This window comes from Marmota flaviventris, chromosome 9, assembly GCF_047511675.1.
Source record: "Marmota flaviventris isolate mMarFla1 chromosome 9, mMarFla1.hap1, whole genome shotgun sequence".
Lineage (NCBI taxonomy): Eukaryota > Metazoa > Chordata > Mammalia > Rodentia > Sciuridae > Marmota > Marmota flaviventris.
Genome location: NC_092506.1, coordinates 59,086,859 through 59,108,905, shown reverse-complemented (window position 1 = coordinate 59,108,905; position 22,047 = coordinate 59,086,859). Strand labels below are relative to the sequence as shown.

Here is a 22,047-nt window from a genome sequence, read left to right as displayed (position 1 = left end):
TAGGCTCAGGATCTCTTGCACTGTGCCCCCTACATTTGGAGTGGGTCTCCCTCAGTTTGCTCTCCCATGTGCTGATCATTCCTGGAAACACCCTCATCGACAACCCAGAGCCTCTTAATCTAAAGCATCTCTTAATCCCATCAAGTTTACAATCCAGTTTAACTATCACAGAAGGTATTCAATATGTACAATAGTCCTACCAAAAGTACAGGGAACCAAAAGCATAGTTGTGCGAACTTTCAACATACATAATTCCAAACAATCGACTTCAAGAGAGTATGCAAACCACTGGACAAGAGAAGTTGAGCACAATTTTAATTTAATTTTTGTTCTAATCTACAAAAGTAATTATACTTTTCATTCAAATAATAAAATTTGCTTAAACCCATTTTCCCTAAGATTGCAGATCAGTCTATGATCAAACTGAGTCCATATGGGGCTCTGGTGTTCTAGGAAGCTCACTGTTTCATAAAGTGTACCTCTTAGTTGGAGAATCATCATGAGGAAACGGATCTCTTTTACCATGAACCATAGGTAATTCCTCCATGTGCAGCCACTTAAAATGTTGGGGTTGGAATCACAGGCCTAAAGAGGGACTGGGTCAACCTTGATTTCAACTTTTCATTGTTTTTACCCTGAAAATGAAGTCTGCTCCTTTCACAAGTTCTTATGTTAGAGTTGCGACCTCAATTAATACCTCCTAAATTCCTGTTATAGTCTCTTTCATATTTTCATGACATTAGACAGCAAATATGTATTACAACACTATAGCAAACAGAAAATTTATGCAGAGAGTCTTATTGTCAAATATTAGTAGAAATTTATTCTAAATGTTAAAATGTGCATGCACATTTTTTAATTTTTAGTAAATTAAACTGCACAAAATATTTTACATATTTTTCTACTTGTGTCTTTTATTTTAAATTTCTGAGTGTATATATGCATGCGTATTGATTCACAGATGTAAAAGTACAAGTATAAATTCAAGAGTGTTGGGATTAGAAAAAGCTATAGACCTTCTAATATTCCTCAGCATTCTATTGATGAGAGTCCAGTAGCCACATGACAAAAATTGGTCACAAATCAGATCTGTGTTAACCTAAGTGAATACTACAGTTTTGGAATAGAACTACTGACTTCCAAGCTTTGTCTTCCCTGACCACAGTGCCCTCTCTGCTGGCAACCACTAAGCTTTTCACAATGGGCTCCTTTTCTCTATTTTAAAGTATTTTCCACCCCCTTCTCAACACAAAACAAGCCAGGAACTTTCTGAAAATTGATAATAATCAAATGCTTAAGTAACAAGAGCTAGTAAGAGCAATTGAATTTTGAAGAAATTTATTAAAAACATTCAGATTTCAGTTTTCATTTGACTTGAGTTTTCATTTCAGATGAGATTGGGCATGTTCAGGGTGGTATGACTATAGACTTTAGTTTTCATTTCAACTTCAACTTATTTGTCTTGATATATATGCTTTACCATTCAAATGTTTTCCCCCAAATATTGTGGGTCCTGCCACTCCTCCGAAGGTTGTGACAGCAGATGTAAAACCTCAGATTTGTATGTTACTTTTCGGTACTTTATAATCACCTTTGTACATATTCCTCAGATCATTTCCATTTTCTGAGATTGGGAGATCCAAATTTATCAAATCAGTACTTTGTACCACTTGAATGCATACAATGATTTTCAATTATGCCTCCATAAAGCTGAAAAAAAAAATAACAACAACAAAAAATAATCAAGAGAGAAGACTTGCAATCAAGAGTCCTTAGGTGACACAGGAAAACTCCCCAGTGTGAAGCCTGAAATAATGGTGGCAAACATACACACAGTTATCCAGGCACAGATACATAACAGAATCATGAAATTTGTTCTTCACAGAATCACCAATGGGGAGGTCATAATGACCAAAGCCATAATTTTATTTGTGGAAATATATTTAGAAGAAAATCAAGCTGATGTTCAGATAATCTCTATTTTAGGGTAGCTTCTGTTGCAGTGAGAAACTGGACAAGTTCTTTTATCCTGTTATGAATTTTCAGAAATTTGCTGAAAGATGAAGGAAGTATGAGAAATAACATAAATAAAGCAAGGGAGTTTTTTGGACCTTAGACTCAGGAGAAGGATGCTTTAAATGCTATATCGCTACCTACCACTCTTCACCCCTGCACAATTTCTTAAACTTATAAAAGCAGTTTAGGCTGTTTATGAGTAATAAACAATCTCTTCAGATTTCTCATGTGGAGATACAAAGGGAAGGCACTTGAGTGGGCAAAATCAGTAAACTTACTTTTATTGTCCAACCAAGGTAAAAGAATGAGATTTATAAAACAAAGATTTGACATAACCAATGCATGGAACATGTTTTCATTATTTTTGTATATCTTATGTTTATCAGTACTTAATGGGAACAGATGACTTTTGTTTACAAGCAATTTTTTTCTTTTTGTTAAAAGAAATAAAAGGATCAGAAGAGAATTTTGGTATGGTAAAAGATTCCTAGAAATTATTCAGGACATATATTTTGTGAAATATATAATACAACTTTTTTAAACAAATGTCCCCATTAGGCTGTTTAAGGCTTGAGAATGAACCATTTCTTACCTATAGCAAAGGTGACTAGTGAGCAGAAATTCTCCATCACATTTTGTAAGTAGGGACCATAAGCTAACTATTAAAAGAACTCTGTTCAGTTATAGGAAACTTTTTCCCTTGTTGTTCTTTTTGTTACACATGACAGTAGAATCTATTCTGATATATTTATACAAACATGAACTATACCTTATTCTATTTAGAATCCAGTTTTGTGAATGTATACAGTATTGAGATTCACTGTGGTGTACTCATACATGTACATAGGAAAGTTATGTCAGATTCAGGTCTTAAAAGAGCTGTTAAAAACTAGCATCATAGGAAGAGTAAAGGCACTTCACAGGCATCAGTTTTAATAAAAAATTCCCAAACTGAAATGTGAAGGGAGAAAAGAAAAGAATGGAAGATGGGGAGTATTCAAGAACAATGTGACAATATAAAATCGTTTAACACAGATAATTTGAATACCAGAAAAAGAAAAGAACTACACAAAGTGATAATGTTCTAGAATTTTCCAAATTTAATAAGTGAAATAAAACTATAGATCCAAGAATACCTTCTAACTACAAGGAAAAATCATGCCATGACCATGTGTTGTCCATGTGTTGTCATCTTTATACTGATCATTAATGAGGCTATATTTGAAGCTTGGATATCTTTTCTGAGTTTCAGCAGTATATATTAGGTGAGTTGTATATAATTGTTTGATTTCCTGCAGATATTCTGCATTATGTGGATATAAAATTGAATTCATCATCTTTTATCTACCTTTATTTCAGTGCCAGTAAAATGCCACCATCTACCTACTCATTGAAATTAAAAAATAAAAGTCTAATTTATCACCAAAAGATTATAGAAATTGGGAGTGGAATAAAGGTCACCAGAGGCTGGGAAACTAAAAGGGGAAAAAAAGGGCAAACAAATTTGGTCAATGGGTACAGTTAGCCAGAAGGAGTAAGCTCTCTGGTGTTGTATTGCACAGTAGGGTAAATAGAGTTAATGGTAATTCATGTATATTTCAAAATAGCTAGAAAATAAGATTTGAAATGCTTTCATCACACAAAAAATGCTAATTATTTAAGGTGATTAACATGCTGATTACCCTGATTTGATCATTATACATGAATCCAAACATCAGATTGGGGCTGGATATATAGCTCAGTTGGTAGAGTGCTTGCCTCACTTGCACAACCCTGGGTTTGATACTCACCACCACAAAAAACACATCACATTGCACCCCATAAATCCATCACGAAAACAACAAACAAAAAACACATCACATTGCATCCCATAAATATGTACCATTTTATATGTGAATAAAAAGTAAAAATTAAAAACAAATTCCAGTTAGAATAGATTGTGGGATAGGTGTAGTCAACGCTAAAATGCAGTGATTCTTCTGTGAATTAATGCTGTTAGTGTGGGTGCCACATATAGGTGAAAGGCTTATTTTTTTTAGTTAACAAAACATTTTTTGTTAATAATAATCATATAATAAAGATGTCTCTCTGTGATGTTTCTTGAATAATACATGATGTACTTGGCTTTTCATTAAGATTTTGTTTCATCATTATCAACTCCAATTATAATACATAATTACTGTAGTGTGCCTCCTGGTATTTCAGGGAATAAGCAAACAGTCTGAGACTATAGAAACTTGTTAGGCTAATTCCTTCTTTTACTTGTGCTACCTTTCAAAATTATGATTTTGTTTTCTGGTATTACTTATAATCTCTTTGCTGCTTCAATCTCACTTTGTGTCCCTTTTGTTTTCCTCATAAGGCAAGATAATGAGGAGCTGAAGAGCAAAAATTTTATGAAGTAATTATAAAACAATTACTACTGCATTTAGTATGAAAGCTACTATAAAAAATTCCATGAATTTTATCTTAAATTCATCTTTCATTTACAGTTGAGCAACTAGTTGTGTTCAAGGTTGAGGATATTAAAAAAAAATGACACCTGAGAAAATTATGCTTGGGATTGTTTCCATTCTTGGGATTAAAAAGGTTAGTTGGCAATTCTGACCAAATAAACTAGCAATTTAAGAACTGAATAACAATTCAGTTATTATCAGAAATCTTCAAAATTTCTACTGAGAAAAAGAAAATAAAATCAGCAAAATCTTAGAATGCACTAGAAAGTTTCACTAGAAGTGAAACTGAAAAGTCCTTATATAGGCATGACGACCAGCACACAGCTGTACCTGCATTAATTGCCTCATGAGCACTTTGCCCTTGCCAGGAGTCTTCCTAAAATGAGTAACCTATTCATCCACTCAATCTTCCATCCAATAATGAAACCAAACAACTAATATATGGAAAGTGCCATGTTCAGGGGAGGGGATGCAATGGTGAACCTGAGAGATACACTAGCTGACTTCATGAAACTATATCTTTTTTTTTTTAATTGCAGATGGACAGAATGCCTTTATTTTATTTGTTTGTTTTTATGTGGTGTTGAGGATAAAACCCAGTGCCTTACACATGCTAGGCAAGACCTCTACCACTAAACTACAGCTCCAGCCCCATGAGTACTATTACTTGATGGATGATTTTAAGAGTTCTTCTAATATCAGTGAATTCCAAATCTATCCATTACTCTATTCGCCAAAAAAATACTTCTCCTACGTTGTAAAACAGCATTATCTAACTACTTCTATGTTTGTAAAATTCCTTAACTGATGTTTGTCTCTTTTCCATTTAGAATTGCTCCCTTCATGAGTCTTAAACCATATGTACCTTTCCTTCAAAATAGATCATTTCTTCCCATGATGAGATTTCTTGAGGATCCATGAAGACAGATGGTGCCTCTTTCTTACATTCTTCTCCTCACTAAGGGACTCACTATGGGTTCGGTGGCTCACTAATCAATAGCACAATTAATGTCTCACCTTTACTTTCTCTTTCTGCCAAATATTTAATGACTCCTTATGTCACTGATGCCAGCTCCACATGACAAGAAGATGCGCAGCATCCTCAGTCGGATCTGCTTGGTCTTGATGGTATACACGACTGGATTGAGCACTGGCGGTATAAGAAAATGGAGATAGGAGAGCGCCACACGGCTGCAGGGGGAAGCCCACTTCCCAAACCGGTGGATCATGGACAGGCCGATCATAGGTGTGTAGAAGAGCAGAACAGAACAGATGTGGGACACACAGGTATTGAGGGCTTTCAAACGCTCAGCCTTAGAGGCAATGGACAACACTGTCTGGAGGATTAACCCATAGGAGAGAATAATGAGCACCGAGTCCACACCCAGCGTAGAGAGAACAACAAAGAGGCCATAGGCACTATTGATGTGGGTGTCAGCACAGGCCAGCTTCATGACATCCGGGTGCAGGCAGTAGGAATGGGAGAGCAGGTGGTTCCCGCAGTAAGGCAGCTTCTTGAGCATGATGGGGGCTGGGATGTGGAGAACCACACTGCGCACTATGATGGCCAATCCCAAACTGACAATCCGGGGATTTGTGAGGATGGTACCATAGCGCAGGGGTTTGCTGATGGCCACAAAACGGTCAAAGGCCATAGTCAGCAGCACAGAGGACTCCATGACAGAGAAGGTGTGGATGAAGAAGAGCTGCGCCAAGCACAAGTCCACCGCCACCTCTCTGAGTCCCAGTATATAGATGGGAAGCATAGTGGGCAGCGTGGAGGCAGATAGGCCCAGGTCTGTCACTGCCAGCATCGATAGAAAGTAATACATGGGCTGGTGAAGCGAGGGTTCCGACCTCACTACCCACAGGATCAGGCTGTTCCCTGCCAGAGAGGCCACATACATAGCACACAAAGGGATGGAGAGCCAGATGTACACAGCCTCCAGGCCTGGGAGGCCAGTCAGCAAGAAGGAGGTGCTCGTGTGGTTGAAGTGTGACATGGTGACCCAGAACTGCAGAGCTCCAGGTGAAGGTAGTCACTGGCTCTAAAATCAAATGGTTTGCTGGGTCACAACATCTTTTGTACACGATGATCTTAGGAAAGCTCTCAACATGTTTTTCTAGTCTTATTATTTATCCAATTATTTTTTATAGCTCAAGAAGAAGGGTCTTTAAAAAAAGAGATGAAATATTATAAATAGTATAACATGTGAGTCTTAAAAGGGACTAAGGCAATATTGGTTCCAATATGCCATTACCCCAATGGGAAATTAACTCTAGTTTCCACCATTTATTATATTAGATTTGGGACTAGAATCCAGGTGTTCATTATTCCTATGAAGATTATTTTCAAACTACCTTGTAACAGGTACTTCTCCAATTCACTGAATATGAGAATTTTTCAGAGGCATCTTCTTTCAGTAATAACAACATACAACAAAGCAAGTCCCTTTACCATGTCAGCTTACCTATATGAGCACACAAATACAACTTCATCACGTTTGCAATTTAAAATGCCAAGGAATGGCAAAAGGTTTAGACTTTTATCCAAATATGATTCATTCTCTGAGTGACTATGTTCATGTGGACCAGTTAAATTAAACAGGATGACTCTTAACTCTCAGAGTTTGAAAAAAAAAAAAAAAATATATATATATATACATATATATATATATATATATATATATATATGGTAATCTATAACTATTTAACATTATATTAATAAGAATATTTTTAAAAACAGAAAATTGCATTTACTTACTCAGAAGCCAGAGCTTAAGCCAATTTAAACTAATTTCCAGAGATATACAATAATCCGTGTATAAAACTTTTTCTCTCCCTTGAACTTCAGCCCACCTTCCTATATTTAACCCATTATGAGTTTTATATTTGTAGAAAACACAGTAAAAGACAACACGATTTCAACACTTTCCCCCTTCCTCCTAATCCTAATCAAAGAATAGATTTTTCTGTATATTCTTTTCAGAAATGCAAAACATTACAGAACAACAATAAGCAAGGAAAACTTAAATTTGAGGATCAGACAATCATATACTTAGAGGTCAGTGGTTTTTTTTGGTGGTAGTGGTTTGATTTTCTCCATTTTCTCTTAGTCCTATCACCCTTCCTCTCAATGGTCCTAAGATATGTAATCTTTGAGTAAGCCCACAATGAATTGTGTCACTTTTTCTTCTGCAGATAAAAACATACAAGTATCACTTTGTTCTATCACTTTGTCACTTTACCCAGCACAAGTCTTTACACCACTATTTCACTTAAGAACTTTATCAAGCTTTTTCACATGTACCATTTTAAAGCATCTTAACCCTCAGTCACTGATACAGTGGTTTTCCAGGCTAAGAAATTTAACCATTTAAAATTCAAGTCTATAAGTTTGTTACTTCAACTAAAAGGGAAGAAATTAGGACTTGAAAATTATTCTGGCCAACTTCCTGTTTTGTATTCTGAATAATGAGTCCTGTAACAACTGATGTTGAAGACAAATACCAGCTGTTGAAGAAAAGACTCTAGATAGGCACAAAACTTTTTCTTAGGTCAACCATTTGGCCTGCCCCCCCGCCCCCAGGAATTCTTTTCATTCTTTTTTAGTTTCATATATGATGGTAACTTATTTTTTTAAATTTTTATTTATTTATTTATTTTTTGTAATCTGTCAAACTACCCAAATTAGATGCTTGCTTCATTCAGTAATTAAAGTCTCCTGGGTGCTCTTTTAAATGCAAGGATTAAAGGTATGACATAATAATAATAATAAGGTTCCAATATAAAAGAAAGATCAGAATAAATATTATTTCAAATATTTAAATAAAAGAGAACAAAGTGGAAAGAGACAGGGGTATTATATAAGATTGAAAGTTTAAATAATAAATAGGTCTCTGAAGAAGGTATATTGGGATAAGAGAATATAGATGACCAGAGTCCAGTCAATCATTTGAGAAAACATGGCAAAGTGGGGACCACTGCTTTCTGTGATTAACATGTCTATTGACTCTGAAAGTGTGGACATATCCAGCCCAGGTCCCACAAAGGCGGTGGAAATGGAGTTCCCCTTGGTGGAATGGGCTGGCTGAGAAATGAAAGCTAAGAAAAATAGAACAACTAAAAAAAAACCACAGGACACAGAAAGTATTTTTTTAAAGCAGGGGCAAGAGAGGCAAGCTGACCAGACAGATCAAGTTTCTAGACTAAAATAGAAAAAATGGAGCCTGTGCCTGCTTTATTTATATCAGGGAACATCAAAGGCCTTCCTTAGAATGTTCTTCACCAAAAAAGGTTAAAGGTGGGTTGTCCAGTTCCCAACAGATTGCACTCATCTCCGGAGCTAGTAGAAGGGATCTTCATAGTAGATTGGAGATAAAGTTCATGTGCTTTGGGCAATCTATTGCATGGGAGAGCCAAAGATATTTCCCAAGGTTAGACCTAAATCTCCCTGGCTGCCATACCCAAAGAAGACCCTCAAGTAATTCACAGGTGGCTTCTTGCAGACACATGGGAACTTGTAACAACTACAAATTATTAGGCCTCACTCAGACCCTTGAAAAACATGATTTCTTGGGTTAAAGCCTAGAATTTAGTTTTAACAATCCCTCAATGTGAATTTGATGTACAGCAAAGTTGAGAACCGTTGCTGTGCATTATTGCTCTGTAAATGGCTGACCATAATGCTGGTCAGTTCCATTAAAACAAGGAAGTGGGGAGAAGAAAAAGTTATGAATTAAGGTGAAGAAAGCCTCCCTGAGAGAAAAGCTTCCATTCTCAGTGAAAACTCTGAGGTGGTTCCAGAAAGGATGCTCAGATGGCAACACAGATTCTTTGACAGGAGTCAAGGAATATGATCCTAATAAAAAAGAATACCATGATTTTCCTGATGATTTTTCATGAAAAGTACCAAAATGTTAATAAGGTAATCTGAGTGGGTGCTGAATTCTGCTGCTGTTAGAAGTGGGGCATGTGGCTTTACTGCTCCTACATATAGATTTCTGAATTTCTAGTCAATTACTGAGAGATGGAGCAAATGTGTAATAAAGTGAAGAAAAAAAGAATATGTTTGAGGACATGGGGAAAAACTAGACATTCAAATTAATGAATACTCTCTAACCTTTAATTCTCCATCTTAAATTCACCTTGTACTGTTTCTTTAAGATCAGAGAAAATCAGTTACACACACACACACACACACACACACATACATTTCAATAAACTGAAAGGTCCTTTTCTTCAGGTGTAGGTCTGTGATGAATGTAACAACAAATATTTTTAGTATAGGCAGAGTCAGATTTTCTGGCATTATTTCACTTAGGTTTTAAAAAATCATGAAAGAGACTGATATTCTCACACATATGGAACATATTATGTAAGCATAGTTGAACTCAGATGATTGCTTAGAGGAGACTTGTTGAGTGAAAGGATTTAGTGATTAGAAACCAGAATATATTAGAAAATGCAGGACATCTGTTTCTTGTACTGGCTTCACAAAAAAAAAAAAAAAAAAAAAAAAAAAAACATGGGGGAAAAGAACAAAAGAAAACCTTGGACTTTAGCATTAGCCATGTCTCCGAAAATGTTAAGCAGCCACTATAGGCTTTTGATATCTACTCCTTTTGGCAGATTTTGAATCAGCTATGGGTCTGCGGCTTCACAGAGAACTTGAAGCAGGAATCTGTATTGCTTCTTCCATACTAATGACCATTTTCTTCTACTACCACAACAGAATTCAGAACCACATAATTAATAGCCAATACTATGGCATGATAGAAATAAGAGGATGTAAGATACGAATTTCATGTTCAAAAAGGATTCTTTTCTCACACTATATACACACTGATTTAAATACCTTACTGATTTAAGTTTTCTTACATCTGAAAAAGGCTAACTAGTGAATTGTACTATTCACATGGCATATAAATCTCAGAGGTTGTTTTTAATGGACAAAATAAAATGATGGAAGGGAAAACTCCTAGTGTTCTAAAAGTATTTAGAAAGTAAATAGTAATTGCTAATATCTATTTGTCTTTTAATTTTTCCTAAGGTTACTTACCATTCAAAATGCAAGGAGCTATTCAAAGATTATTTTTCAAAGACTTAAAATGAGCTACAGTTAATCTTGACCACCCTGGGTTTATTGATTCAGATCATGTTTCTTTTACCTTACATTTTTTTGAGAAGAAAAAGAAGTAGAACTCTCACAAACCAGCAACTCTCCCTGTCATTCTTATTCCTCAACCTTTTTCTCATTTAAGTTTATCTCCCTTGAGGGACACAGAATTAGTATCCTAAAGGTTCAGGTACACATGGGTCAGGGTTGACTTAAGACAAGGGGAATTTTGCTGATGTGTTTCTAGTCTATCTCCTAATTGCACATTTTATTGACTTTGCTTGTTATAATAGCACTTGGGGAAAATTCTTCAGGAAACTCATCCAACACCTCCCAGGTGGCACCTGAAGAGGAAGAGCCCCTTTTCTTCCTCTACAATTTCCATGCCTTTTTCCATAATCTTAACTTAAAATAGTTTAACATTGTTTCTTAAATGATCACGAATAAGAATCTTGGCAGATGACTTTGCCCTTTTCTTCTCTAACTCCCACATTATTGACTCACCCACAAGGAGACAAGAGTTGAGAACATGTCTCCTCCTGCTCAAGAATCCAGTGAGAGGGAGTTGTCAATGAAGAGTAATTTTACAGCAAATCAGCCAATGCCCAAACATCATTCCCGGCTGAACAAACCGGGTGTCATGGGCTTTCCAGCAGTAATTGACTTTAATGATGTCATTGCTAAATGAGTTTTGCAAGAGGTAATTCTCCACCATAACTGGAAATCATTTGAGCTATAAAAGTCTTTTTTAAATTAATGATTTCCTTCATATTGTATTAAGGAAACAATTGGCCTGTTTGATAATACAAACTTTAATATCATAAAGACTAAAGAAGAAAATAATTCTTGCCACTTATAGTTATGTAAGTTACACAAGCCCTTTAAGTCTCTTTTTATCATGTCTATAAAATAGAGTAGTACTACTATTGGGAGATTATGGATCTATAGTTAACAACAGTGTTCCTGAGGTTGAACTGTGTGGGTTTGAATCTCAACTCTGTCATGGAAAATCTCTTAATTATTTGGTAACATTGTCTAGCCTCTGAATCATTCTGTTTCCTCATCTGTGAAACCGGAATGGTGAAAGAAAGGAAATTAATGCATCATATTATTTTGAAGACATATTCACAATAGAATCCTATTCATCTACAAAAAAGAATGAAATCGGGTCATTTGCAACAAGATAGATGGAACTAGAGATCATTATATTAAGGGAAATAAACCAGGCACAGGAACATAGTAATACATGATCTCATGTGGAATCTGAAAAGACTGGTCTCATACAAGATGAGAGTAGAATGGCGGTTACCACTGGCCAGGGAGAATAACAGGGAGGGAGGGTTGGGAAAACATTGATCAATGAGTAGAAAAATAAGACTTAGGAAAAAGAAGTTCTGGCATGCTGTCACACAGTAGGATAGCAATAGATGACAATAATGTATTATGTGTTTCAAAAACCTGAGGAAAGTGTTTTAAAAGCTTTCACCTTAAAGAAATGACAAATGGTAGGGTGCAATGGTGCACACCTATAATCCCAGAGGCTCACGAGGCTGAAGCAGGAGGATCGAGAGTTCAAAGATAGCCTCAGCAAAAGTGAGGTACTAAGCAATTCAGTGAGACACTGTCTCTAATGAAAATACAGTATAGGGCTGGGGATGTGGCCCAGTGGTTGAGTACCCCTGAGTTCAATCCTAGGTACGACCCCCCCAAAAAAGAAGTGACAAATATTTGAGGAGGTAAATATATTAACCTGATTTAAACATTATGCAGTGTATCTATCTATAGAAACAAAACACAGTACACAATAATGCATACAAATTTTTTATGCTTTCATCAATTAAAAATAAATAATATAACAATTTAAAAATGACTTAGGACAATACTTATCAATAGTAAAATAATTACCTATCATTTTAATATTATTATATAATATTTCAAATTTGTAATATAATTATATAACAAGTCACTATTATTCCTTGTAAGTATATGTTAAAGATTTAATAGTAATAAAATGAAGTAATTTTCAACTTTGAGGACATGTTTCCCTAATTAAGTAAAAATCACAAAATTATAGAGGTCTTTCATGTCTTTTTGTTAGATTGATACCAAAGTATTTTATTTTTTTGCTGCTATTGTGAATGGGATAGTTTTTCTAATTTCCTTTTCAGCAGATTCATCATCAGAGTTTAAGAACACAATTGGTTTATGAATGTTGATTTTGTATCCTCCTACTTTGCTGAATTCATTTGTGTGTTCTAGAGATTTTCTGGTGGAGTTTTTTTGGGGGAGGGTCTTCTAAATATAGGATCATGTCACCAGCAAACAGATAATTTGAGCTCTTGTTTTCCTATTTGTATCCCTTTAATTTCCTTATCTTGCCTAATTGCTTGGCTAGAGTTTCAAGGACAATGTTTAATAAGAGTGGTGAAAGGGCATCCCTGTCTTGTTCCTATTTTTAAAAGGAATACTTTCAGTTGTTCTCCATTCAAAAGAATGTTAGCCTTGGGTTTGCCTATTGTAAAGTTAAAACACAATAAGAGGGAGGTGTAAAAAAAAATTACAAAATTAACCACAGCATTGAACACACAGGCAGCCTACCCAAGTTCTCATTGTATTAAAACAAAAGTGTGCAAGCTACTCTGTTTCACAATGTAAGTATAAAACAAAACAGAAAACTCAGTTTGAGTTATGCAAAATCCCAGACTATGAACACAAGAAAATAGGACTCCAAAACTTTCCACTTCAATAATAAAAAAGCAAGGGATGTTGAACATTTTCTAACAAATAACAACTCTAGCACCAAGCAATATATATGCAGTATATCAGATTTTGAAAATATAGCATAGGTTTAATTCCTTCTGATAAAGAATAAAAAGAAATTACCTTCATAGTTGTCTAGGCTTTCTGCCTGACAATTCTTTAAAACTCAAATGGGCCAGGCACAGTGGAACAAGTCTGTAATCCCCACAGCTTGGACGTCTGAGTCAGGAGGATGGAAAACTCAAGGCAAGCTTCAGAAATTTAGTGTGGTTTTAAGAAACTTAGCAAGACCCTGTCTCAAACTAAAAACTAAAAAGGGCTGAGGTTGTGATTCAGTGGTTAAAGATGAAAAAACTGTACTTTAGAGTTGGTAAATTTGTTTCAAAATTAACAATTTTGAAGATACGGGGGTTGAGCTGATGGGAAAATAAATTGTAAAAAGTAGGATACAGGTATCTCTCTGCCATGGAAAGAAATTATGAACAAGCAGTAGTATTTTTAAACAGGTCTGAGAGAAAAAAAAAGCACCTTGTAACATATGTGTGTGTGTGTGTGTGTATATATATATATATATATATTTTTTTTTTTTTTGTACTGGAGATTGAACCCAAAGGCACTTAACCAGTCAGCACATCCCCATCCCCAGGCCTTTTATTTTTTTTAGAAGTTTCCCTACGTTGATTAAGGTCCCACTAAGTTCCAGAGGCTGGCTTTGAACTTGCCACCCTCATACTTCAGCCTCCTGAGCCACTGGGATTTATAAGCATGACCATGCCTGGCCAATTTATAATTCTAATCTAATAAATTTTTCTTTCATAATTGAAGAAAACAAATAAAGATGTTGAAATGAGCAAAATCATAGTAAAAAAATGTTAAATGAAGTTTTTCAGACTGAAACAAAATAATACAAGCTATGAATCTGTATCTGTTCTAAGGACCACAAAGTATTTCATGAATTAAATTCTGTTGGCAATTTTCTCATTTAGTAATTTATTTACATGCAAATCATAATGTGCCCATAAGATGAAATGGAAGGAGAAATACAGTATTATTCAAAAATAAATATAAATAATGTGGATGGACCTCAATAGAATCCTGCTGAGTGAAAGAAGAAAGATCACAAAATAGAAAAGCATATACTTCATAAATACATTTATTTAAGGTTCTAGATACAAACTAATCTGTATCAGCCAAACTTTCCCTGTTTGAGACTGGCTGAGGGTATCTGGAAAGAAGTACAACAGAAATCCATGAGAGTGGTGGATATGCTCATTATCTTGATTATGATGATGAGTTCATGGGCGTATAGATATGTCTAATTTATTAAATTGTATACTATAAATATGGGTAATTTACTCTATGTCAGTATCTCAATAAAATTGTTAAAATGAAATGCCAATAAAGTAGACATGCATCAGGTATGAGATCATGAAGGAGAATTCCCTGACCCAACAGAAGAAAGTGTGATAGGAAGATTACAAATGGTATCTTCAATGCATTGATATTACATTGTTTGTGTGTGTGTATGTGTGTGTGTAGGGGGGGCACATATGTGTGTGTGAATAGGGTTTGTTCAGGCATGAATATAGAAGACTGTTAAAGGAGGAAGAATGTGAATGCTGCAGGCTAACTTACAGTCAAACTTAAAGTCAGAGGTAAGAAACTGATTATATAATGGAGCAATTCAATTATTTTTGTATTTCTGGAGTACAAATCTATGTCAGAATAAGTTGAGAGATAAGATCTGATCAAGGAGATCTGTATATTTCATGCATAAGTATTTCATTTTGCTGGTCTTTCATCAAAAGTTACACTTCAATGAAGTGTCTCTTAAAATTCCCCTGATCAAATTGATCCACCCCGCTGTTATCTCACCATAAAATAAACTGTCACAAAATCACCTTTGATAACTAGATAATTATATGTTTACAAAACTTTTATCCCCTAATAATTTAAACCTTTCACACTGAGGAAGCAACATTCTACTCTGCTTTCTTTATACTTTGAATAGAAATTGGCTCAGTATTGTTGAATAAACATATTTCTAATGAACGAGTGTTTTACGAGGGAAATCAAATTTTGGCAATATATTTATTTTCTAGTTTCTATCATACCATCCCAAATAACATTATAATATAATCTGATCCAAAGTATTAATTCTTAAGTGAAACACTTACTTGACATGTTAGTAGTTATGTTCTTATACAGACTAATTCCATTTTAGAGAACATAGTTGAAAGTTCAGTCCAAGAAGAAAGAGACTATGAAAAAGTTAGAAAATCATTTTCTCTAACTCTGACTTATCAGAATCTAGCCAATGCTTATAAAAATGGTCTTCTGGGATTTCTACTTGACTTAGTCTTTAATCCTATCCCCCAAATTAAGTGTACCATTGAGTGGTACAGAGGAGTCATTCAAGAGTTATAGCATCTTTTAGTACTTTGTGAAAACACAGAATTTTCCATGTATCTGTTAGGAAATAAGGAGCAATGATTTGAGAATATGGGGATTTCTGTCTATCTTTCATGTTTCAGAGTTTAAGAATGTACATTATTGTAAGACTTGCAATAATGAAAGTTTTTTCCTTTAAATATATTTGTGATTTTGTTCCGTTTAATATTCCAGTCTAATCTACATCTATAGTTATGCAAACAAGAAGGAAAAACATTTTGATTACAGATATGTGCCAAATTTTATTAAAATACAACCAAATGAGATCTTCTTATAAGATTTTAGAGATTTTGCTGGAACAGATCTGAGATGTTAATAAATCCTACTCTAGTAAACTGCCCACTTTCAGATGTCAGTGTATTCACTTAATAGTCTACCAGTTTCTCCTATGACTACTGAGAATTTTAAGGATGATTTTGACTTTTGTAGAACAAGAAATACGGTTTTTTCATTGAACGGTTTTGGTTCTTATAGCTGGGGAAATAGTAATAACCCATTGGACTTAAGTTAGTGTTTTTAAATAATGAATCAACTGATGAGTCAAATGGAAGTAACACAATTTCTGCCTCCTTGAGAAGTTTATATCCAGCCTTTGTTTAGAATTTAGGAATCACCAAAAGTATTTTATCTCTGTGAGTCAGAGCTTTCTGGGGTGGAGCATCTTTAGAATGTAGACCCGGATCTCTTTGGTTTTGACACTGTAGACAATTGGGTTGAGCACTGGAGGCATAAGAAAGTGAAGATAAGACAGAAGCATGTACACCTGAACTGGTAGTTTCTTTTTTCCAAAGCGATGGATCATGGACAGGCTAACCAATGGGGTATAAAATAGAAGTACAGCACAGATGTGAGAAATGCAGGTGTTAAAAGCTTTGAGCCGCTCAGCATTGGAGGCAATGCCCAATACTGTCTTCAAGATCAGCACATAGGACAGAAGAATGAGCACAGCATCCATCCCCAGAGTGGAGAGCATGACAAAGAGCCCAAAGCCACTGTTGACAAGGGTGCTGGAACAGGACAACCTTAGGACATCTGGATGAACACAGTAAGAGTGAGACAAAGCACTCACAGGCTGGAACGTCAATCTGTCCAGGAGCAAAGGCAGGGGCAGATGGAGGGTCACACTGCGGGTCACAACAGCCAGCCCAATGGCCCAGATACGCTTGGTTGTGAGAATGGTGGCATAGCGTAAAGGTTCTCGGATAGCCATGCAGCGATCAAAAGCCATGGCCAGCAAAATAGCTGACTCAATGACTGAGAAAGTGTGGATGCAAAAGAGTTGCATAAAACAGGGTGTAGCTCCTATCCTCCTGCGACCTAGGAGAAAGACAGCTACCATCGAGGGCAGTGTCGAAGCTGAGAGGCCCAGGTCAGCCATTGACAGCATGGAGAGGAAGAGGTACATGGGTGTGTGGAGGCGGGGCACAGACTTGACGATGTGCATTATGGTGATGTTACCCAGCACTGAAAGAACATAGATGGAGCAGACAGGAATAGCTGTCCAGCAGTGAGCCTTCTCCAGTCCCGGGAGATCCATCAATATGAAGAAAAAGCTGCTGACATTGCTATTTTTAGTAATCGCCATAATTCTGGGAAGGAATCAGCCAGGAAAATTGTAAAAGAAAGAAAAATAAAAGTTTTTTTTTTTTTTTTCATAGCATTTACCTAGTGTACCACACAAAATGCCCTTCATTCTTGCCTGTAGGTTAATATTGCCCTTTGTCTTCTCACAGTACTGAACTTCATTTCTTTAGAGGTTTTGACTGTCAAACAGTGCTGACTCTCTTCTTAATGGTTTGCCCTATTTTTAATACCATATTTGGGTCATTAATAATAAGTAATGATATATAAATAATAAATAATAATAATAAAACTCCTTCCCCATCTTGAAGATATTTAAAAGTTTGAAAGTTAAGTACAATTTCATGTTGAAAAATATAGATCCCACATTCATGAGCTATATTATTTTCAGTACCAGAATATAGGTAGGTTTCTAAACAAACCAAGATATGGGACTTGAGTTTCATGGGTGCTTGGGAATTAGAGTATAAATTGTAAGTGATTAATATAGTCTCTGAATCTTTGTTATTATTGGATACATATTTTGTTCTGAAAGGCACTGAAGTTATCACAAGTACCAACTATGGCAGGAAGATATGAGGAATGGTTTGGGTTACACACACACACACACACACGTATATATATATATATATATATATATATATATATATATATATATATATTTGATTCAAATTCTTTCTCAATCTTTCTGTATGGTACACTTTTTTTCCAAATATTTTTCTTTAGTTGTAGCTGGACATAATACCTTTTATTTTATTTATTTTTATGTGGTTCTGAGGATTGAACCCAACACCTAGCATGTGCTAGGCAAGCGCTCTACTGCTGAGCCACCACCCCAGCCCCGGTATGGTACACTTTTAAAGTACTGGGATAGTTGTAATAGATGAATGAAGGGCAAAATGTGAAGATTAGATTACAAATACTTTTGTAGTGATAAACAAAATATATTTTCAATGTCATCGCACATTTACTGAGCTCCTGAAATGTCATAATGTAAGTAACAATGGAAGACAGTATGTAGATCTTATCTTTGAAAGTCCAAAACCCAGCACTAAACATAGAACAAATACATAAATTAGCTTGAGTGAAAGACGGATAAATGGTCTTAACTGGGAATCTATATCCTGCTGTCCACACTTATCTTTTTCAAAATGATCCTGGGTTCTGACAAGGACATGTATTAAAGAAAGGAATAAAGTGTGAAAATTAGGTTACATATAGCTCAAAGAAAACCTTGGTCATTTATAAAAATTCCACATTGAATGGTGATCTCCCTTCTCAACATCTGAGGAAAAAAATCTCCTTACTAATAAAGATTTCACCACCTTGGAATGTCCATTATGTGACATCTATGAGACACTCTTCATTATCTCCTAATTGTTTGCCACTGATCAATTCTAATGTCGCCCCAATAAAGTTATGAAGAATATCTATAATCCCTATTCCATATGTTACCTATTGGTCTAAGGAACAAGAGTAAGAATTCTGGAAGATGAGAAAAGTTGTCAAAATTGAAACAAGTGTCTACACTGAACTGTAAACAAGTTTTAGCATTTATTATAGGACAAATCATAGATAAAGAAGAATCATAATCACCCATAAAGAAGATAAAAAACAGAGGCAAGCCTATCACATTTGAGAAAGGAGCATTAATAGAAGAGAACTCAGTTTTTGTTAATAAACCTTTAGAGGGAGTCAGGGAGGTTGGATATTAGGAGTCATCTTCGATGCTGTGAGAAAAGCTCTGAATATTGGTCACAGAAGAAGAGATGGGCCATCAATAAGGTTTGTTATTTATTCCTCTGCCTCTGTCAGGTTTACCAGTAGACTGTTAACTACAATGTATATTTAGAAGCTTGGAAAACACATCCTTCTACCTTAAAAATGTTTTCCAGTAAACTGAAATTTTCAAAAATGTAGAAAGCTTGCTATTGTATTCATGAAAAAAATTGAAGCATTTGCTATTTAGCAGTTCTAGGAGGAATTTTTAAAAATGAATTTGACTTACATAGCAAACAGTTTCCTGAAGCATGGAAGAGTAGAAAAGTCCAGCCTGGTGGGACAGCTGGAATCTCGGTGACTAGGGAGGCTGAAACAGACAGATTGCAAGTTTGAGGCTAGCTTGAGCAACCTAGTGTGACCCTGTCTCAAAATAAAAAATAGAAAGGGCTGGACATGTCACTCTGTGGCAAAACACTGCCGGATTTAATCTCTAGTGCCTATATATATATATATATATATATATATATATATATATGCAATTTATTAGAGGACAAAGTCCAAAGGGCAGGCTTAACATATGTGGCAAGCTATCAAATAGAGAAATCAAATATCAAATGAGAAATCTCTATTTTGGCTTTACCTTTTATGAATACAAGAAAGAGCACTCACTACTCCCACACTCATAAGCTTAGATGCAGGGTATGGGTTCACCCCACAATATGAGTCAGTCCAAGGATAGGTCTTGAGCTATGCAAACACCTAGTCATATGACAAATGCAAGATTTCATCTGTCCAATGGAAAAGGCTCCCCCAAATATGCTAGTGAGTGGGAAGAAGGAGGGGCACTAGAGATGCAGAGAGTAACCTGAGATGGGAAAGCAGGAAAAGAAATGAGCAGACACTGTATTTTATGAATAGTAGTAATTAATTTCTTCAACATAATTTAGTGCCAATCACATCCAGACTCTAGAGGAGCAGGGGTGCATGTAAAGGCATTTTTTTGATAGAGCAAAGTTATCAGAACAACAGGATTTCACCTGTGTTAGTTTTAAAAATTGAGAGACAGGTATTCTAGCTGGAATGCTGAATGTTTAAGAACTTCACATACACAGTTAAGCAGAGGCTGCAAGCATGCATTTACCTGAGCATTTCTTCCAGTATTTTCCATTTCCATGTGGAAGGACAGTGAGTAATTATTCTTCCCACATGATTTTTTGGCAAGATAATTTCAGTCACAAAGGGAGCAGTGAAAATGTTTTCTTTTTTATTTGAGCTTGGATAGAGAAAAAACTCATGAACAAAATGTTGTATTTTTCAAGTTCACTTGTTCCACTTCTGCTAAACTGACGTTGTAGCATTCCTAAGGGAAAAAGCATCTCAGAAAGCACACATTCAATTGTGATATTTGAGTAATTAAGGACATCCACCTATCTGCAGTGCCTTTTGAGCATGATGGAGAAGTGTTCTGAGCCCTCACTTGGGAATGAGTGCCTAGTTATTAACTACGTTAAATCATCCCAGTCTGCTTTCTTTTCTGGTAAGATAAGCCACCTGGATACTTCTTTTAATCTTGTTGTCTTAAAATGATTCTTGTATGCTTAATGGTTGTCTTTTAATCTTTGGTAAGGAGCAGCAATATAACTTTGATATTGATCTACACATGGAGATGAAAGATGCCTTATAAAATGTTCAGCTTTCCTCACACATAAATATTAAAATGCAGAATTAAGAAAGAATGAAAGGCATAAAACCTTTAGACAAAGTCCAAATATTGTAGGGCAAACTGGATAATAATTATTATTTTCATTTTTAACCATCTCATCATCATGAACTCTGAGTAAATGTCTTTTTTTTAACAATATTAATACTGTGCAACTTCTATGAATTTTTGTTTTAAAAAATTGTGAGACATAGTACTATATTGCCTGCATCCTAGGTAGCTGGAATTTATTGTAAACTACATAAAGTTGCATAAACTCTTCAGAGAGTAAAGGCAGAGTTATTCTGATTTTCAGAATGAATCTTACAGCCTAAGATAAATGCTGTCAGTCCCAGAAACTATTTCTTCTGATATAAGCTCTCCTTCTAATTCCCTGTCTTGGAAGTCTCATTGTTGGGTATTTGGTGTTGCCTCTGTTTCAAGGTTCTATGAGGATTAAAAATCATGTCTATTTTTTAATTTCTACCTCCATATTTTCTTCCTTTTTTTTCTTTTATAAAAAATTTCTTCTTTTCTTTCCTATATCAGCTATTTGTCAATTTCCAATGTAAATTACACATAAATCTATTTTGACTTACATTTGGTCTTAAACTCCTAGAGCAGTAGCAAGTGATGGCTGGGCCAGAGAAGAAGTATCAGAGATTGTTTCCCCAAACTAGAATTTATATTATAAGGAGAGTATAAATTCTGTATGCTTCCAACAAGTGCCTTTTCTGCCTCAGAGATCCTCATATAGAGTTTGGAATCATATTTGGGCTAACCTATAATTTCCTTCAATTTTCATTTTTGGTACATCTGTGACACAATCTGAGCTAATCTGTCCTAAAGTGTTTCTGTCACTTACCAGACTCCAAGGAAAGGAAATAAGCTCTGTTAATGGTGGTGCAGCTGGGGCCTCATGAGGCTCCCTGCCTTGAATGTAATGCTGAGTAACAAGCTTATAAATTCCTGGTCTGGCCCTCCCTGGAGCCCCCGGCCAATCCCTGTAATACAGGCTTTCAGAGCATCAAATGTGCATGAGCCAGACAGAGCTGGCTATTGCCACCATTGTGGGTCTTTACTAGCTTTCAAGAATAATACATTACATAACGTTGGAACCCACAACCAGTTGCGCTTCAAGCTTCCTTTTCTGTTCCCAGTCTAAGACTATCTCAGCTCCTTAGAGAAAGAAGTCATTCCATCAACCTTAGCTCTGTTGGCCCAAGAAATATCTTGCACCATGT

At 35.6% G+C, this 22,047-nt stretch overlaps 2 protein-coding genes across 2 annotated transcripts; both read right to left on the bottom strand.

The window, feature by feature from the left end:
* Positions 1-5,515: 5,515 nt before the first annotated feature.
* LOC114098574 (olfactory receptor 51G2-like) lies at positions 5,516-6,475 on the bottom strand. Its single transcript, XM_027942818.2, has one exon. It carries the CDS (start codon positions 6,473-6,475, stop codon positions 5,516-5,518), a length of 960 nt encoding a protein of 319 aa, XP_027798619.2.
* A 9,963-nt stretch (positions 6,476-16,438) lies between these two features.
* LOC114098573 (olfactory receptor 51G2-like) lies at positions 16,439-17,386 on the bottom strand. Its single transcript, XM_027942817.2, has one exon. The coding sequence runs from the start codon at positions 17,384-17,386 to the stop codon at positions 16,439-16,441; it is 948 nt and encodes a 315-aa protein (XP_027798618.2).
* Between the last annotated feature and the right edge of the window lie 4,661 nt (positions 17,387-22,047).

Coding starts and splice junctions, on each gene's coding strand:
- LOC114098573 (XM_027942817.2), bottom strand. CDS start 17,386: ATGGCGATTACTAAAAATAGCAATGTCAGCAGCTTTTTCTTCATATTG.
- LOC114098574 (XM_027942818.2), bottom strand. CDS start 6,475: ATGTCACACTTCAACCACACGAGCACCTCCTTCTTGCTGACTGGCCTC.